At 37.2% G+C, this 21,408-nt stretch overlaps 1 protein-coding gene across 2 annotated transcripts in view; it reads right to left on the reverse strand.

The window, feature by feature from the left end:
* Positions 1-21,408, reverse strand: part of RIC1 (RIC1 homolog, RAB6A GEF complex partner 1) — a 79,745-nt gene that overhangs the window by 36,608 nt on the left and 21,729 nt on the right. For both annotated transcript variants that reach the window (XM_080911996.1, XM_080911995.1), the window contains exons 2-4: positions 20,453-20,560; positions 13,616-13,695; positions 2,589-2,696 (exon numbers count right to left, since the gene is read on the reverse strand). In XM_080911996.1, coding sequence (XP_080768122.1) covers positions 2,589-2,696; positions 13,616-13,695; positions 20,453-20,560 — 296 coding nt within the window. The remainder of the gene's footprint in view (positions 1-2,588; positions 2,697-13,615; positions 13,696-20,452; positions 20,561-21,408) is intronic.

Genomic DNA, 21,408 nt, shown 5'->3' on the forward strand with positions numbered 1-21,408 from the left:
AATTTCAGTAGCCATATGAAGTGACTACATGCCTGAAAATTAATAGAGCTCATCATCTTTACATTATAATCATAAAACTGCAACGACTGGCCAGACATACAGATAGAAAAATGTGAACCAGAAGAAAAACACAGGCCCATCAATATAAATTGACTATTATACAATCCTAATGTTGGATTAACAGATAATCACTTAAAATAACTGTGATATAAATTTTTAAAAATCTATATGAAGGCTAAGAAGATGGATCAGTTGGTGATTCCTGCCTCTCCCAGATTTGGTAGAATAATGTGAGTAAAGTCAAATCACAGTACTTTTTTACCTATAAGCAACATAGCCATTATTCCTAATTTTAATCAGTGACATTGGTTATGACAGTAGAACATAGCTGATTATATAGTCTTTCAGTGTCTTCTCTCTCATTTACAAGTGTATTTCCAAGAAGTATGTATTTGACCAGCTAATGGTGGTTTTTAAAATAAGATTTATTTATTTATTATATATAAGTACACTGTAGCTGTCTTCAGACACACCAGAAGAGGGCACTGAATCTCATTACAGATGGATGTGAGCCACCATGTGGTTGCTGGGATTTAAACTCAGGACCTTGGGAAGAGCAATCAATCAGTGCTCTTAACCACTGAGCCATCTCTCCAGCCCCTCTAATGGTGTCTTTTAAAATGTAATTCTTCTTTGGAAGTTTGAGAGAAATCTGAGACTGCCAACCACCTAAAGTGCAGAAAATCCCACTCTTACTCAGGGAAAAGTCATTGTCTTAGGGTTTCTATTGCATCTATGAAACACCATGACCAAAAAGCAAGTTGTAGAGGAAAGGATTTATTTGGCTCACAGTTCCAAATCACTGTTCATCATGAAAGAAGTCAGGACAGGGCAAGAACCTGAAGGCAGGAGTTCCTGCAGAGGCCATGGGGGCGGGTGCTGCTTACTGGCTTGCTCCTTATGGCTTGTTCAGCCTGCTTTCTTATAAAATCCAGGACAACCACCTCAAGGTGGCACTCTCCATAATGGGCTGAGCCCTACCCTATCAATCACTAATTAAGAAAAATGTCTTATAGATTGTCTATAACCCAATCTTAAGAAGCATTGTCTTAATTACAGTTCTCCCTTCTCAGATGACTTTAGCTTGTGTCAGATTGACATAAACTATCCAGCAAAGTCACACATGTGGGAAGCAATTCCTCCGTTCCCTTTGGTGGTGCTAGAACTTGAATCCTGGGCCATGAGCACGGTGAAAACATGCTCTACTACCGAGTCTACTTCCAGTTGCAGAAATTCTTTTCATAAAGGGTTTCTAGTCTAGTCCCATGTGTTACACAGCTTTACCACTAGGTGGCGCCATAAAACCAAGTTGTGTTCTACCTTGTTTGGTGCCCACATACAGTCAAAATTCCTTCTGCATCAAGTCTTTAAATTTTAATTTAATAGTGTGTGAGAGGAGAATGGGGGCGTATGCACATACACGTATATACACTGAATATGCTAAATAAAAAATTTCAGTTTAATCTCATTTAGCAAGTAACAAAGACATTCTTTTCCATGTGGGAACTAAAGAATAAGAACAGACTAGATGAGGGATGACAGCAGCTCACCGCTCACAAGCCAGTTCTGCTGTTTGTTCCAGTGAGTGGAGTTTTAACAAAAGACACAGCGAAGGAAGCCCTTCCCTTGAACTACAAATCAGAGAGGTCTTTTAAAAAGTAGGAATTACATTTATATAGCCCAATAGTTACATATTACAGTCATATGCTCAGTTATTTATTTTTTAAATTGTTACACTTTTAATATTTATTTAACTGGGGTGTGTGTGCTTGGGCGTAACCTGGTGCATGTTTGAAAGTCAGAGGTCAACTTTGGGAATCCATCTCTATTCCCACCAAATGGGGACTGGGGAGGTGCTCAGGCCATTAGATTTGGAGGCAAGCACTTCCACCTACAGAGCCACCTTGCTGGCCCCGTGGTGCAATGTTTGAAAGGTACCAAATAAAAACAACCTTTCCCCAAACCTGTCCCACTAGCTCATGTGTTCTAGAACAAACTTACAACACCTGTCAAGACAAAGCTTTCCCACTGCGCACACCATGCTTCCCACCCAACAGTGCACCTGGGAAGTCAGTCCCTTCAGGACTGAGTCTCACTGTTTTCACGGCTACACAGTGTTCACAAAGTTCACAAGTGCAGAGGAAAGTACAGGAATAACAAAAGGTCAGCCATAAAGCAATTTACATAATAAGGTTAAATTGAAAAAATTGTTGAACATAAATAGGTTTCTGTATTTTAGTATTTCTCACTGCCTTGTCATACAAGCTGTATTCACACTAGAATCTTTTGAGTGTTCATGTACTTCCAAGAAACATATGAAGGCTGCACAAAGAGACAGCTCCCTCTTTTCCTCTACATACATGATTTTATTTATTAACATCTTTTTGGTATGTTATTATACCATACAATCAAACAATTAATTTATAAATTTTAAAATACAATTTTCTTGTTTGTCATGTGATTTAATCAACTAAATCTAAGCCAACTTTTGTGGTCAGAAAACCTCAGATGTAACTAACATACTGTACCTCATGATGGGTGCTTGCAAATCCAGTATTTTCTTCATTTCTAAATTTAATGCTGGGGCACAATGTTCTTCCTTAAAATGAGGTATCCCCTTCATTTGTGGACTTCCTCTAAGAGAAATAGCACAAGGTTAAGACAAAGATACCTAATTTTTTCCCAATCTGTACCTAATATGCACTCAATTAAACAAACATAATAAAACTTACAGACTAGTTGTTCATTCTAGAGATCCAAAATTGAAAATCAAACTTGAAATGTATCTATCACAGTAGATACATTTATATACCAACTGGGTACATAAAAAGCTTGACTAGTTTAACTTGTGTTGGAGCCCAGGGTAAACCGCTGAGGGAGGAAGGGAGAGGAGGGAGGGGGAGGGGAGAATTAAGTTGAACTCTCAAGAGAACTGATCTTGTTTAAAATGACTAAGAGTGCTTTGCTAGTTAGCAAATTTCAGAAGCAATCTATCATTCCATATGTGGTAGTATACGGCCCAAACCTCATTCAGTCTACCTTATTCCACACCCTATCCTCGATTCCTCTTCCGTGTGTATTTATCAGGATTAATGTCAGATTCAGGGATGTACTTGGTTATTTCATAAATGACTTAGCACTAAATAACAAAATGGCATATGTATTTAAATCCATGGTGATTAATAGCTGCACAAGAATAGGTGGGTCAATGTCTGGAAGTGGAGCACACACCTAAAGACTACAGAACTGTCTTGAATTCCTCATGTCCCCATGGCATGGGTGTATGCCACCTCCAGACTACATTCCTCCTTGCCTGTGTTGGGAGTTCACAGTTATGTATCTGTCTCAGGGTTTCTATGGCTGTGACAAAGACCGTGACCTAAAGCAGCTTGGGGAGGAAAGGGTTATTTGGCTTCTACTTCCACATCACAGTCCATCACTGAGGAAAGTCAGGGAATGAACCCAGGGCAGAAACTAAAGGAGAGGCCATGGAGGAGTGCTGCTTACTGGCTTTCTCATGACCTGCTCAGCCTGCTTTCTCATGTACCAGCCACAAGAAAACACTCTATACAGATTTGTCCATAGGCCAGTCTTTGGAGGCATTTTTTTTTCAACCAAGATGATTCTAGGTTGTGTCAAGTTGACATAAACCTACCAGCACAGTATCTTTTGTGGCAGCTATCAATCTTGTCAACAATTGTCCTACTGACATAATTTCTCTTTCTAATCATCTACAATCCTGCAACTCAATTTGTTAATACTTCTACTACCATTAAATGTGAAGAGTTAAAGGAGACCAACAGTTTCTAGTGTTGTGAAAATCACTTTGCTGCACAGAAACCTGTCTTGTTTACATTTTGTTTGTGAGTTTCTTTTCTTTTCTCCCCCAACCCCCTAAATGAGCTTGACAATAGCCGACTGCGTTGGTAACCAGGGATGTTTGAGTCTTTTTGTCTGGCAGGCTAAGCTAGCTGAGACTCAACCATTAAGGTTGTTTGTTTAATGTAACAACAATCTTTAAAAAGAAAACGAGAGACTAATTTACCAGAGTCACATGTGACGTGGCACTCATGCACTCTGTGGTCACGATTCGAGGACACTGTCCAAGTCTAAGTGCTTCTAAAGCTAATTTTACTTTTCAAAGTAATACTTAAAATTCAAATACTGTTGGAAGACTCATGAAAAAGGAAAAAAAGAATGTAGTTTCTGGAGATACCTTACAGAAAGTCCCGAGTTAAATAAAATGAAGACACCTGTATCGATGGTCACTTTAAAAGCTATGCACTTCAGGGAGAGCGATGGTGGTGACTGAGTGAGGGGTGAATGGTAAATTTCATGTCACACATGCTCAAAGCAATTAATCTGCCTTTGTGTGTTACAGGCTTTGCCCCTCTCCTGAGTAAGTGAGTAAGAAAGTGTGTGTGTGTGTGTGTGTGTGTGTGTGTGTGTGTGTGTGTGTGTGTGTGAGAGAGAGAGAGAGAGAGAGAGAGACAGACAGACAGACAGACAGAGACAGAGACAGAGAGAGACACACAGAGAGAGACTATGAATGAATGTATGCTGGAATGATCTCTCTATGTAACCCAGGACAGCTTCACATCTGTGATTGCTCTGTCTCCACTACCCAAAATGCTGGTATTATGATTTTATGTTACTGTGTCTGAGTACATTTTTGATAATTTTATGTGTATATAAATTAAAATTTGGTCATTTTCAACCAATATTATCATTTTCTATGCCTTTTCCTGGTGATATAATATTCTGAAACATTCTAAGAAACTAGAATTTCTTCTGGAACTCACAGCCAAAGTGAATAATATATCTTGACATCACCTAAGACTGCTAGCCTACTATGTACTTATCCTGTTTATTTAACCTGCCCTTAAGAGAACAGTTGAACAACCAACCTGACTTCTCTTGAATTTCCTATGTATTCAACTTGTATATAGTAAGCTACTGAATGGCTACACTACTGCTCTGTGCCCTTGACCCAGATGCTGCAGCTGTGTCTTTGCTGAAAGCACAGACACAGAAGTTGAAAGCAACATTCTAAAACTTACCCTAACGGTTAAAAACAACCACTTATAGCTACTGGTTGATAAACAATGGTGTTTGCTATCTAGTCTGTAGGGATCAGTTGGAATCAGTGACTTAACGCTTTTAAAACTCTGTTAAAGACTTCCATAAAGTATTCCATTCCTTTCTCCATGTGATATTTTCTATGCTATTCAATAAGCAAAGAGCAAAGTCCTTTATGATGGACAGTCTCACCACTCAAAGACAGATACCACACATTCATACATACAGCTCATACATCAGACAGGCACACTCGGGACACATACACACAGACATAGGGACAAACAGGTTCAAAACAGATTCCCAAGACAGCTCTCAAGCAGGCATAGACTCAGACTCAAAAAGGAACAGACAGAGGGAAGATGAAGTAGAAAATTCAAGTCTGAACTTGCTCTTGGTTATATGACTCCAAGGAAAAGTGCTTTTTTATTTCTTTCCTTAATGCAGTACTGATTCATTATTGGATTTAACTTGGATGTAATCCCCAGTGCATTATAGTTTGCACAACTTCTCTTCTACTGAAGAGCTTCATCTTCCCAACAAGTCCCTTCCTGCTCTGACCCTCGTCGCCAGCTGAGTTATAGGTGCTTGCCTGCACATTAGTGGGGATTATTGGAGTGACAAGTACATTTATCAATGGACACTCCAAAGAAAATGCTACCTCTTCTTCCAGAGCACAATGTTTTTTAAACATGCTTGCTTGTGTATGTGTGTGTGTGCTGGGAACAGTGTGGGGCCTTGTGCATGCTAGGTGAGTGATCTGTCACTGAGCAATAGAGCACTCACTCTCAACGACAGTTTTACTCACAGATTTTCTCTCTCCCTCCCCCATCATATCAGAACCTCTACTCTTTTTATTCTTTACTTTTTAGTCAGTTCTAAACCTTCAAAATGATACAACTTCTATAAGCACGTGAATCCACATCTGTTCTGAGCACTCTGTCTGTTTAATCTTTGTGTAGGTCTAGGACAGTTACATTTTGTTTTCTTAAAATGTTAATGGTGTATGTATTCGCCAGTAATCTTTTCCTTAAACTCTTGTTAAATTAGATACTGAATTTCCTAAATCTATTTGTTTTTCTCTTATTTATAAGCCTTTTGTTCTACAACCATACACACTTCCTCAACTATTTCAACTTCAAAGCTTCTGTGGAATTTATTTCTTCTGTACTTTCTCTAGGCAATCACCTGTCTGAAGTGGTCAGCTGTCATTTATTTCTTATGTTTTTGTCTTCTGCCATGTCCTTTACATCACTCCCACAGACCCCTTTCTACTGTCAGGTCTCCTACACTGGAAACTTCTAAAACAGCTATTAATCCTTGGTTCTTTATGTTTAAAACATTAATGCTGAAAAGTTAACAAGAAACCTGTGTGTGTGTGTGTGTGTGTGTGTGTGTGTGTGTGTATAGTTGGGCTTACCAACAGGTAGGCTTCAGCATCATGGCCAGCTGTCCTTTTTGTAGTGGTCTACAAATACTACTAGCTCTTAAGTAACTTTTCTAGCATAGTTTGGTTTCTGGCCTTGATTCTAAGTAGGAAAGACAGAAGATAAAGGACAGAGTGGGGCTTGCTGAACTATCACTGTCTCTGCTTCAGCATGTCACTCACCCACGCTCCTCTGTCCCTACAATCCCCCAGTTCAATGGTATAATTCCTGCATCTTGCAAAATGAAAAGAAAGAGATCCTTATTCCTTATATAGGTTTTTTCCAAGAAACCCTTGGTCCTTATTTCACTATGTCTGGGTAGTATTCTGAGGTCACCATGCAGTTTAATTCCTCAGCCTTGGATGTGCAGATAAAGGAGGGTGGTGTCTGTCAGGATTTCAGGCACTCGGGTTAGTCTTTCCAAGTCATTTACTTTTTATTTTTCAAAGATTGGTTAGAGACATCTCTATCTTTCACTAAAGACAGAAATGTTACAAATTGTTGCTGAGTTGATTATCAAATGCCTTTCAAGATTACCTACCTTAAAATGGAAGCTCTGTTTTTCTTTATATAAATTTTTTTATTCATTAGAGATGAGGGCTCACATTCAAATTTACATATATATTTGTTTCTCAATGACTTCTAAATTACAAAATCTTCATAGAAACATTTCTACTCTACCTTCCAAGCACACAAGCACAAAATAAAAAATTTTAAATTAAAGTGACAAAAATTAACTTTCTAATGAAAACTTTATTATTTATAGCTGCAATAATTTGATAAATTTTCATAACAGATAGTTGGAAGACAGCCATGGAAGTCACAGATGAAAGAATAAAATGAATTAGTTTATGAAGAGCAGCTTGATGGTACGCAAACAATAATATTAATCAATTATATGTATAAAAATGTGCTCAGAAATGTTTTATATATAGTGCCTTAACCACTTGTAATCTTTTTAGAAAGAATTATTTATTTTATTTTATGTATATTTGTACACTGTAGCTGTATTCAGACACACCAAAAGAGGGTATCAGATCCTATTACAGATGGCTGGAAATTGAACTCAGGACATTTAGAAGAGCACTCAGTGCTCTTAACCACCAGGCCATCTCTAGAGCTCCCCCCATTTGTAATATTTGAAGATTTTATTATCTCAACTTTTCCAGAGAAAAGATACAACTTAAGAAACCCTGAGAACATTGTTAATGGTCACAGAACTAATAAAAGCTGACATGTGAAGTGTGGTTTCAGTCCTATGTGCATTAATTTTAAGATGAATCCTGAAGAGTTGGTAAAAACAGAGGCCCTGGTGACTGGAGGTTAGTTAAGGGACCAATTTTCACATCTGAACATTTTGAAAAGACAGCTTCTTGCCTACTCACAAAAAGCTAGTATGACTTACTTTAGTATAAAATACAAAGGTTAAAAATTTGTGCTACCTTATTTATAATAGCCAGAAGCTGGAAAGAAGCAGGATGTCCTTCAACAGAGGAATGGTTACAGAAAATGTGGTACATTTACACAGTGGAGTACTACTCAGCTATTAAAAACAATGACTTCATGAAATTCTTAGGCAAATGGATGGATGGAACTAGAAAATATCATCCTGAGTGAGGTAACCCAGTCACAAAAGAACACACATGATATGCACTCACTGATAAATAAATATTAGCTGTAAAGCTCAGATTACCCAAGATACAATTCACAGACCACATGAAGCTCAAGAAGAAGGAAGGTTCAGTCCTTTTTAGAAGGGGGAACAAAATATTCACAGAAGGAAATACAGAGACAAAGTGTGGAGTAGAGAAAGGAGAGGCCATCCAGAGACTACCCCACCTGGGTATCCAGCCTATATACAGCGACAAAATCCAGACAATATTGCTGATGCCACAAAGTGCATGCTGACAGGAGCCTGATACAGCTGTTTCCTGAAAGGCTCTGCCAGAGCCTGACAAATACAGAGGTGGATGCTCATAGCTAACCACTGAACTGAGAACTGGGTCCCCAGTGGAGGAGTTAAAGACAGGACTGAAGGAGCTGAAGGGGTTTGTAACTCCATAGGAAGAACAACATCAACCAACCAGACCCCCAGAGCTCCCAGGAACTAAACAACCATCTAAAGAGTACACATGGAGGACCCCCCCCCCCATGGCTCCAGCTGCATATGTAGCAGAGGATGGCCTTGTTGGGCATCAATGGGAGAAGCCCTTGGTCCTGCTAAGGCTTGATGCCCGGTGTAGAGGAATGTCAGGGTTGGGAGGCAGGAGTGAGTGGGTGGGTGGGGGAGAACTCTCATAGAAACAGGGGGAAGGGAATGGGATAGGTGATTTCTGGAGGGAAAACTGGGAAAGGGGATAACATTTAAAATGTAAATTAAAAAAATCCAATTTAAAAAAAAAGAATTTGTGCAACAGGCTGGAGAGATAGCTCAGCAATTAAGAGCACTGGATTCTCTGAGTTCAATTCCCAGTAAATGGGATCTGGTGCTCTCTTCTGGCTCCCAGGCATACATGCAGGTAGAGCACTGCATATATAATAAATAAGTAAATCTTAAAAAATAAAGAAAGAAAAAGAATTTGTGCTACTTTGGGGAAAAGAATTTAAGAGTTAGCATTCAATACACCATGCAGTTTTTACCATGTGGACTTAGTTTAAGTTGAATGGCACACTGAAAACAGGTAACTGACAATCATTAAATTCTTATATAATGAAAATCAACAAAGTTTGTAACTATTTTACATGAGTTATTTTGTTAACTATTCAATCTGAGAGGCAGGAAAAGTAAAAAGTAAAATAAATATGCTTAAGAAAACTACATGGGTGGGGGGCTGGAGAGATGGCTCAGTGGTTAAGAGCACACTGACTGCTCTTCCAGAGGTCCTGAGTTCAATTCCCAGCAACCATGTGGTAGCTCACAACCATCTGTAATGAGATACGATGCCCTCTTCTGGAGTGTCTGAAGACAGCTACAGTATACTCACACGAAATAAATAAATAAATCTTAAAAAAAAAATACATGGATGTGTTCTTGTTTGTTTACCAGAACTATATTATAAGAATTCATTGAAGACATTTCAAATTTCATTTCCAAGACATAGGAAATCAAATTAGAATTATGCTGGAAGTGTCCCTCTCTCCATATTCATGCACCAAATGGTACTATGTAGCTGCTGGTGGAGGAAAGACATCAATGTTACACCCAGCTGTGAACTGAATGCTCACAGTTCATATCTAAACTGTCAGCAAGATGTGCCCACCGGGGTAGTAGTGGTACAACAGTTATGGAATAACCATCCAGTTCTGACTGGATTTGAGACCCATTCCATAGGAGAGAAGTCTCATGCGTGGTACTATAAACTCATTCAAATGACAAGTTTGGAAGGTTACAGGCCCTTGGGGGCTGTTTGGCTGTTTGGGCTACTGTTTAGCTAAACAGACATGTTATATTCATCAAGTTACTTTCTAAGTATTTGTATTTATTCCCATAGAATAGTGCCTTACTAGCCTTGGCCGAAGACCCTTCCTCACCCCCGTGGATCACTAATACTACAGAAACCTGAAAATGCTCAAAATGCTAAGTGACGGTTGGGTGCTCAGCCCTAAACAGGACACCTATATCACCTCTCTGACTCAAGGAAGGTTGCAGAAGAAGGGATAGAAAGAATGTAAGAGCTAGAAGATGGGAAGAAGGGCTACCAAAGCTGTCTTTATTTTTAAGCTACATTTTGCATTTAAACTAAACTACAAAACGATTAAATAAATGAATTAAAAAGACAGTATCTCTGCCAGGAGTATAGTGTACAAAGATGGAAACAAAAAGTTGTTTAAAAATCTCTTTATAGGTCTTAAACAAAATCAAAACCACAGAATTAAACCACCACACTCTGGAGACGAGGCAGAAGAATCACCAGGAATGAGTTCAAGCTTGAGTCTCTCACCAAGAGCCTGTCTGAAAAGTTTGTTTAGTAAAATCTGTTGACTTCAACACATAAATTCCAGTCAGAACCGAACTATACAAATACCAAAACCAGATAAAAGCCTCAGATTACTGAAAAAATTCCAGATAGGAAAAGTTTGGTAATTTCATTTTGCAATATAATTTATGTGAGATTTGTTGAAAACCTAGTAACCAAACAGAACATATCTAGAGACATTTAGTTGCCTTTACTATTTGAGTGTGGAATGTTTCCCTATGGAACATCTTTAAAAATGTTATGTTTCTATATAGTCAAACTTTAATGCTATAGTAACCATATTTTAAAAGTACCAATAGAATAAATAAGCCAGCTATGATACTAAAAATGCACTTATTTTTAGAAATATTTTGCCTTTTCAGACATCACATATTCTCACCAAAGTTCTCAACAAGACGACCATTGCTTATATCTGATGTGACCCACTTTGAGGCATGTTTTAGAATAAAATCTTTACTTCTAGATAACTTCTGTAAGATTTATTATTTTTCAAAGTGGAGCTCACTATAACTCTCATATTTAATTAACAAGAACTCCTTTTTATTCTGAGCACATATGAACAGTCTTAAGTGTCCAGTGGGGGGCTTTGTAACAGTTTAAAAGGCAACCTAGACAACAATGCTGGGAACAATTTAGTAGAACTTAACTGTTATTTTTCCCATTTTACACACATAAATAATTATTTACAAAAAGACAAAGTAATTTAAAAGTACCCTTTTCATATCAAAGAACCTAAACTGAAAATCAGATGATGTGAAATACAATCTTTCCACATATCCAAATGTTTGCTTTATGTAATGAAGGCAAAAAATGAAACTAATCACACTTGAAAATTCTGGCATTTGTGTAAACAAAGAACACTGAAAAAGCATGGGGGGGTGTGGCTCTATTACTGCTCAAGTTTGTAACTGTCTTTGGAGTGAGTTCCCTAAGACTCAAAATTACACTGTGATGGTGTGAATATGCTTAGTCCATAGGGAGCAGTACTGTTAAGAGGGTGGCCTTATCGGAGGAAGTACGCCATTGTGGGGTTGGGCTAAGAGACCCTCCTCCTAGCTGCCTGGAGAACAGTCTTCTTCTGATTGTCTTCAGGTCAAGATGTAGAACTCTTGGCTCCTTCTCCAACACTGTGTCTGCCTGGATGCTGCCATGTTTTTGCCATGATGATAATGGACTAATCCTCTGAACTGTGAGCCAGCCCCAAAGCCCCAATCAAACATTTTTCCTTATAAGAGTTGCCTTGGTCAGGGTGTCTCTTCTCAGCAATGGAAACCCTAACAAAGTCATAAACTATTTTCAAATGTACTGATGTGGGAAGGTACAGTTTATCATGAGTGTGCAACCTGTAGGCAGGTGGTCCCGGGTGGTATAAGAAAGCAGGTGGAGCAAACCATAAGGAGAAAGCCAGTAAAAAGCATTGTTCTATGGCCTCTGCTTCAGTTCCTGCCCTGAATTCCCTTCCTGATGGTCTATAAGTAGGACATGAGAACTGAAATAAACCTTTTCCTCCCCAAGAAGATTTAGTTATGGTGCTTTATCACAGAAACACATCTTTTTTTCAGTTGAAAGGTTAACCAATTGACTAGCTATAGTTCTCTCAAAACAAAAACAAAAAACAAACCCTACAAACCAGGTAGTAACCAAACACCTAGACAACATATTAAAAGCTGAGACTGAAAATTTTCAATGCAAAACAAAACAAAGCACCAGATCCTTGGGTCCACTTAGGAGAGCCATCTCACCCACACTGACCCAGCCCCGTGCTGCTTGACTGCAACCCACTCAGGACACTCACTCCAGCTTGGCTTTCTCCAGTTCCTCTTCATGAATAAAGATCATATTTCACTTACTCTATTATATAAAACTTTTCTTAAGTTATCTTCTTACAATGTGAACTCTGAAAAGTTCAGTGATGTTAACTGGACGGTAAGCTAGGCAAGAAATTGCTTTATAGGAAAGAAAAGTCTAAAATGTCACCTCCTTGTGTGTCAGTGTATGTTGGTCAGGGGAGCCAAGTTGCCTAAGCTGGCTAGCCAGCTCTGCCTGCTCCGCTTCCCCAGTCCAGGATGGCGAGCATGTCCTACCATGCCTGGCATAACTTTCATATGGGTTCTGGGGACTGACCTCAGGTCTTCCCTGACTGAGCCACCTTTCTGGCCTAAAAATGCAGTATCTGCTCACACTAGAAGAAATTTATCTATAGGTCTGGAATAATGTGCAAACTAAATGTGAAATCAGGACATTATGCTAATACAACGGGTGTGCTGTGGTATTTGTCTAATACAATTATAAACAGCTCAGTTCAAGTAGAATTTGGAACAATCCTCATAGTATTACAGTGTCAGGCACATTTACTTCATATCACTGGTTTTCTTTGCATAAATGAGCTTATTCATCTTCAGTAAGGTCATTTTAATATAAACATATATTTATATATATAATTTAATATATTATATACGATATATAAATATCTATATTTTAGACTACATATTTAACATATTGAATATTATATATTAATATATAGATATATTATCTATTAATGTAATGTATATATTTAAGGTTTTTAAATTTTTTTCAGCAATTTCCTCTTAATCATATTGGCAGCAATTCTCATGTAACATCAAGCAAACTTTTGACATACAGGTATATTGCCCCCAAAAGAAAAGATGTATTTTAATATTATGTTGTTTTACTTAAAAGTGAAGCATGCTATGAAGGAAATGTGCAAAGTCCATGGTCCCCCAAAGCTGAACTAGGAGCCACAACTCTGTGTCTTTTCCTTTATACTGTCTCTCAGCTCTCCATTCTAAGACTAGCAAATATCTGACTGGAGCATGTTAGCAGTAACTCTGAAGCCTAAGACCCACAACAGCACCCAGTGCCCCTTGACGTACTTTACTACATATTTCTTAAATTTAAAAAAACAACGGTTCAAAGACTAGTGATTTCTGAAGCGCCATTTTAGCAGTGCTGGCAACTAAACATCTAAATGGCTTAAGATAATCCCAAAGCACAATTAAAAAAATATTAAGCATGCAAGCCATGTATTAAAAAAATAAAAGTCAATAAACTTACTTGGGATACACTGGTTCATAAAGGTATTTATCCCCTCTTGAAGATGTAATATGAAAAAACAAGATGTAGCCATTTGCTGTCTGAAAGAGAATTTTATTAACCGTGAATTAGAATGTTGTAACTGTCATCTTACACTTTAATTTTACAGGACTAAATATCCCTCCTTTGAGGAATTATGATTTCTTTATATATGTAAAATGACTTTTAATATAAGCCACTTTAAAAAGTGTTCAATACATTTTACAAATACTTTCTAAACTGTGTAACTGAAATCAGTTTGTGGAACAATGTGGACATGGACATTCTAAAACAACTGAACACACAAAAAGTGTGGCAAATAACTATTCTGAGTTTGAAAAGCAATACAACAAAATAGCAAAAGCAAAAATTGTCTGATTGTACCCCTAAAACTATCATTTATCAAAACAGCATAATTTACATAGTTAAAAAAATTACTCTCTTACTATAAAACATACTGTAAAATGCTAGGAAAAATAATAAGAGAAAATCTTGAAATTTCAAAATATAAACATCAGCTAACTAAAAGCCAATCTTTAATTTCCAAGATATGAACATTTGAAGTTCAAATATGAACATCTAAATTTGTAAAATAACTAAATATTGTAAAAATAAAAATTGTATTTTAAAAAATTGTCATTTTGGGTGACTGAAGAAGGTTTCTGCCCATCCTTGGCTACCCTAAGAGATTCTTGCTCAAAAATAAATCTAAATCTAACAACAAAACTACATTACAAAAATACAAAAATATAAAATAAAATTGTTGTATTGTATGACCACAGTATATATCTGTGATTTACAAAGCACTAACAGCCACCTTACATTTACATAAATATGTTAAATACTATGTATTGTTACTCTGAGAGGAAACTTTCAGTATTAAATCAAGCAATAAAGTGGCAGTTTTCCCTCTCAACTTCTTCACCAGAGCACTGAATTGCTATCAACTCAGAGGCAAGTGAAGATGAATCCAAAGTAGAAATAATACAAATTAAAGAAATCATTTAGGGTTTCTTATTTCTTTCCAGTACTAGCTTCCTGTTTTTCAGTTTATGGAATGAGAGGAAACAGATTTCCCAGGGCAGCCATGGTTTGGTTTTAACTCTATCTTAGCCTACTGTAATAGAAATTGAAAACTGGTTTAAGTTACTAGGATACTAAAGAAAAAAAGTAAAGATTGTTCAGGAAAAAAATTTCAAATTCTTCTTTCAATTTTACATTCTTTCAATAGAAAAACAAAAGGCTAATGGTTTCAAATCAAAACACAGCAAAAGTCATAAATACATTCTGCCCTATACAGAATGGTGTCTTGTAAACCTTTACTGCCACCTCATAAGTGTAGGAAAGGCAAAAAAAAAAAAAAGGGTCAGTTCTGAAAATGGTGACATTAACATGTAAATACTGTCTGGAAGATCAGTCACTCAGAGGTCAAATGTTCAACTCTACAGACACTCAAATGCGAATACAACACACAGTAAAGTACTAAAGCATACACAGGACTATACCGTCAATGAGAATAAAACTTTGTACTAGCATTTCATCTAATATGATACTGAAAGCATAAATGATATATTTATTTTACTATTTGATATTTGGCATCAATCATTTTAAATAAATATTTCAGACTTTTGTGTATAACAAACATTATATACTTTTAAATCTCAATGACATCTGCTACTGATATTTCATAAACAGTTCTGCCTTTAAACAATTTCTAAAGTCTTAGTAATATACGATGCCCCTTTAACAGTCACCAAATCTGTTACTATGCACTATTATAATGACCTTTCTCTCCATGACTCCCAAATTATATAAAGAAAGCATGTAACCATTGCTTACTCTTTTCAGATATCAATCTTAACATCTTGTAACATACATATATACAAACATTCAAAATTCACTACTTTCTCTTCAAATAACTATGAAATAGCAGACTGCAATATCTACATTTTTCATACCGATCTGAAAATTCTATTTTCATCTTCAAAGTCTTTATTATACATGTTTAGAATAAGAAAACATATAAATCACAAATTATATGGTTCTCCCAAGATAATAATGTCCCTATTGAGCATACAGACATCAATAAACATACATGAAAAATGGTAAAATAGTAAGCATGTTGAAATAAAGGTGAAGCATAACTTTTGATATGACTAACAGTTATCAAAAATGATTATTCCTAGCTAGGCATAGTGACACACAGCTTTAATCCCAACAATGGGTAGACAGAATCAGGCAGATCTCTGTGTGTTTGAGAGCAACCTAGTCTACACAGAAGGTTCTGAGGCCCTGGCTCAAAGAATGAATGTATCCTAAGCCAGCAAGATGGGTACTGGTTAAATGTACTTGCTGCCAAACCTAATAACCTGAATTTGTTCCCTAGGACCATCATGGTGGAAGGAGAAAACAGACTCCTGTAATTTGTCCTCTGATCTCCACACAAGCTCTGTAAGCACATCCCCATCACACTCTGTGGTTCAAGGAAATTGCTCCACAGGTTTTATCTTCATTGAGTAGATGCTACCTGTAATATACAGGGGCACCATGAATGTTCAACAAGAAAACGAATAGATCTCAATTTCTCCTACATCTAAAAACCTACAATAAGTTAAATAATTTAGTAGTAATACTTCAAATCTAATTTGTTTCCATTATATAAAATATTTTTAATTATCAGTATTGATCTTAGGATGTGTGTGATCTCTAATTACAATTTTTTGTTTAAAAGACCAAAGTCCTGCTATAAATTCAAATGCTAAATTTTGTGTCACAAGATCTAGTTGCTCCAAAGTGAGCAGATCCTCATTTAGCTTTTGCTGTATAACACTTGCCCTGTAAGTTAGCCATGACTGGTTAATAAAGATGCCGACAGCCTATAGCTGGGCGGAAGAGAGGTAGGCAGAGCTGGAAGTTCTCAGGCTTGGGGGTTTCAGGTAGGGTCCAGGGAAGAGAAGAGGAACATGGGAGAAGGAGAAACTCAACATGCAGTAGGAGTGGCCCAGGCAGAATACGGCAAGTGACATCTCAGTGTTGACAGGGAAGTAGACAAACTAGCTAAGACGACTATCTGCCCAGTTCTAATGCTTTAAGGTTTATTATAAACATAAAAGTTTTGTCTTTTATTTGGGAATTAACTGATCTAAGGTGTGGTAAAAAACACCAAATATTACTACGACAGATCAATGTTTTTGACACTGTTACCAACCTTAATTCAATGTTTTACTTTTTAAATCCAACCTACAAGTTAAGAAAATTTTAAGGCCCAGAGATAAACTGAAGAGAAAAAAGTTGATTCTGACTTTATTTCAAATTAAAGTATGTAATTTCCCACCATCTATCTCTTTTCATACATACATGAGGTATACATGCGCATTACTACAAACCTCACAACCAATCGCATCCTAAGATACCATAGCTTCACCTGCCCTCTATTCCAGAAGGAAACTGAGCAGCTAAGATTTTATTTCTAAAATAAATCCCAACTGCCACAGGACAAAGGATTTTAATTTTTAAATTAAAATAAGTCTACTGGTTGTTCAAAAAAGTCAAGGAAAAGCAATCAAAATCCAACTAAACACTGGGTAAAATTTCCTTGAAACCACTATAGGAAAAACGTTCCCAGTGTGTTTATAAAATTGACTCCACCATTTTGCCAGTAACGCCACATAATCTACATAACACATAAAAAACACAAGAGTATTTTACTCTTGGAGCTTTCTTTTTGTATTCATAAATTTCAACTACAATTAATAACAGATACTGCAAAACTTCTTTAAGACTAGTGAGTGTTAAATCATGGAAGACTGTACAGAAATTCTAAAAGAAAAAAAATCACCTATCAAATTTGACAAGATTGAGCTAAATAATGACATCAAACTCTAAAAGGAGCGAACACTTACAACACACAGGAAGGAGCTTGATTGGGTCAGTTCTAGCCACTTTTGCTACTCATATTCAGTCAACTCTTGTCACGTGTCTGGATGGAATAAGGGAGGGCAATATTTGTTCCCCATGACTTGACACTTCTAAGTACAAAGGAGGGACGGGTACTGTACTACGTACTGTATTGAGTACTGTAAAGTAATACCCAACCACTGAAAATAAAGGATATGTAAAAAAAAAAAACAAAACAACAACAACAAAAAAAAACATACTGAGAAAGTTCAAGTATTGAAATTCTTCATTTATTTTGGATTTTTGAAATAGGGTTTCTTTGTGTGGCCAATCAAAACCATTAAATCAAAAGCTTAAATAGGTTTAATGACCTAAAAGAGGCCATGGGCCTATCATTGTTGCTGTTGTTGAGGTGTGGTGAGGTCAACAGGTCAGGAGACAACTGCCATTTATAGTTTGGGGAGGAAGGTACACAAACACGCCACACCAAAGGAAGAGTTAGTCTTTCAGGAAATATAGAAGAAAGGGGAAAGCCTGGGCCCAGTTAGTTTTATGTCACACAAGCTTGAGTAATCTGTGAGAGGATTGTCAATTGAAAACAGATGCCTCCGTAAGACTGAGCTGTAGGTGAGTTGCTGGCGCATCTTCTTAATTAGTTGTTGATGTGGGAAGCCTCATTGAAGGCAGTGCTACCTCTGGGCAGGTGGTCCTGGTTGCTTTCAAAAAGCAGGTTGAGCAAATCATAAGGAGCAAGCCAGTAGCAGCACTCCTCCATGCTTCCTGTTTCGGTTCCCTATGTCACCTTCCCCTGGTGATCATGTGTGACCTGAGGGTAGTAAGCTAAAACAAACCTTTCCTCTCCCTTTGGTGGTGATGTTTTATCACAGCAATAAAATGCCCAAATCACATGGGAAGAAATGGGTGTCACAAAGCAATGAAGCTTAGTATTGGTTAGATAAGGACAATCTCTTTGGTACTTGGCTCAGAAAAACAGAGTTAAAGGCAATTTTTCCAGTGAAAACAAAGACCTAAGATGTTAGAGTTTCCAAATTACAGAAAATTAAAAGCCATGATCAAAACAGAGGACGAATTCTTTTTAAAGTTTTATAATTGACACAATCTGATACATATCCACTTCAATAAGAATATAATTCTTTTAAAGAGATTAAAATTTTGGTTAGTTAGGATTTAATGCTATTATTCCTAGTGATCAAACTGAATGCAAAATTTTATTAATATTTACCAGTAATGAGACTTTACATATGTCACATCTAAAAAATCTTTTCATATGAGCTCCTGCACCCCCACCCCAGAGTCTTGCTCTTGCAAAGTATTTAGCCCTGGCTAGATTGGACCCTGCTATGTAGCCCAGGCTTATTTTGAACTTGCAACAATTGAGCCTTAGCCTCAAAGTGCTGGGATTATAGGTGTGTGATCCAATCAACAGTAGAAGCTTCTCTTTTTACAAAAAAAAAAAAAAAAAAATGTCTCTGCATTTGTATCAAAGTTGTAAGAATGCTATTTGAATTGTGATATAATCTCAGAAAAATAATTTCCTGATAATTCCATGTGGGGTACAGATTTTTTTTCTGACTTCTGAAAGTATTATAAATATTAAAAGCAGTCTGAGACTACATATGATTTACTAGTCACTGAAATTACTTCACAATGCATCAGTTTCCTAGACAGCGCCTGTTTACAGTTTTAGACTGAATTCAACTGTTTTTCAAATCTATAGCAAAAGCTGTTTTCCTTGCAGGGCATAACTCAGAGGTGGTGTGATTGCTGTGTCATGCGTGTTGGCCTAGGTTTAATAATTCCAGTACACACAAAAACCAGCTGCTTCCCAAAGTCATACCCTGTTAAGTAGAAGGTGACTCTTTGTGTTCAAAACAATGTTAATTTCAGCCAAAAGCTAAAATGTTTACAACAAAACCTAAGCCATTAAACAGCTGTCAGGCCACATTAGTACAAACAATCAGCTCTTACCTGTGACCAAAACCAAGCATTCATGGGCTTAAAAGTATGAGTTTCACAAGCCTCAGAATCTGTCCAGCTATGTCCTTTTCTGATTCAGGTTATTTTTGCTTTCAATTAATACCCTTCTTAGTGGAATCTCCTTCAGTATGCTCTGATTAATAATTAGCTTTCTTAAACTTCTTTAAGTATTTTATGAATCTAGAGATACTCTGTGCACAGATAGGCTGTGCACACAGAGTAATTCTCAGCTTTTCACACTCAACACCACACTTCCAATAAACTCTAACAGTGGTACTATACAATTTGATAATTCGTCAAGAATTGAACTGGGACTGGAGAGGTTAAGGGCTCAGAGGTTAAGGGCAGGGTCTGTTTTGTGGTTGTGAGGTCTACAACTCGGGTACAAGAAGTACAGAACTACTAGGTACTTTTGGTCAATTGGAACATTTTCAGATGAGCACAGTCAACATGATATTCCACAGACCAGAAAGAGGCTGGACACAAGCAGACGATGAGCTAATGTAACAGTGAAGAGAACAGCAAGTGGACAGAGGTTGACCACTTGTGGAGCATGCACAAGATTCCAGTTTGATCTCCATGATGAAATGTAGGGTAACTACAGTCTAAGTTCCCTAATTCATATTCTTATTTGTCTTAACATACATAAACTGTGGGCTAGGGGAAGGGATAGCTCAGTTGATTACAAAGGAAGGGACACAAGTGTTTGGGGATGGCAGAAGGCATAAAGGTAACAAAGAAGATACAGTGGCTGCAAGGGGAGAGAGTAGAATAGCATAGGCCCAGAGAAATCAGTGTAGCTTTATATCGCAAAAAGATGGTATGTGTGTGAAAGACTAACGTGAAACCATCTGAGAAAATCCCAATTAACTGCAACTTTATGATTTTGTCAACAAATAACAGTAATTTGAAAGATCTACTTACTGACACTGCTATCATGGTGCTATCCGGCCTCCATTCGGCTTGTTGGTAAGATCCAAACTGAGCAGATGATTTAGCTGGTTCCTTGTATGTTACAATTAACACACTAGGCTGGAAGAAAATAAGTATATTTGATTTTAGTAGTATATCATAGAAAAATACATACAAAGCTAAATTTAAACATTACTTATAGAATATACTGAAAATATTTTAAGCTGTTGCACAATGTCAAATCATCCACCTTCAACAGACAATGTAAATTACCAAAGAAAAGCAAGCTGTTATGCACACATCTACAGAATGAGTTAAACTGAATCAATAATTTGTAACTTTCCAAAATAGAACCATATCCAAATATGCTCATAGAACTAAGCCAAATGTTTTAAAAAGAAATTATGTTAGTTCTCTATAACCTTCCTTAAGACAAAGAGATCTTTCCTAATTCATTTTGTGAGTCCCAAAGTATCCTACCCACACTAGACAAAACTACTACATAAAAACCAAAACCCAACAGACCAAAGTCTCTCAAGAATTTGGATGCAAAATTCTACCAAATTGAATCTAACAAAGAGCCATGTACAAGGGCCAAGTGGATTATATCCCAGGCATTCAAGACAAATTCAACATTCAAAAGCCAAATAAACAGACCAAAGCAGAAAAATTATATCAATAAAGGCCCAAAAAAGCATCTTTTTAACTGGTTATTTTATTTACATTTCAAAGGTTATCCCCCTTCCCATTTTCCCATCCACAAATCCCTTCCCTCTCTCCCCAGCCTCTATGAGGGTGCTCCCTGACCTGCCCTCTCACTCCCACCAGAGCCCTAGTATTCCCTAGCTTTGTCATTGAGGCTCCACAGGACCAAGGGGCCCTCCCACACTGATGACAGATAAAGCAATCCTCTGCAACATATCCAGCTAGAGCTACGGGTCCCCCCACCCCCAGCCATGTGTACTCTT

This window comes from Micromys minutus (assembly GCF_963924665.1).
Source record: "Micromys minutus genome assembly, chromosome: 2".
NCBI classification, from domain to species: Eukaryota; Metazoa; Chordata; class Mammalia; order Rodentia; family Muridae; genus Micromys; species Micromys minutus.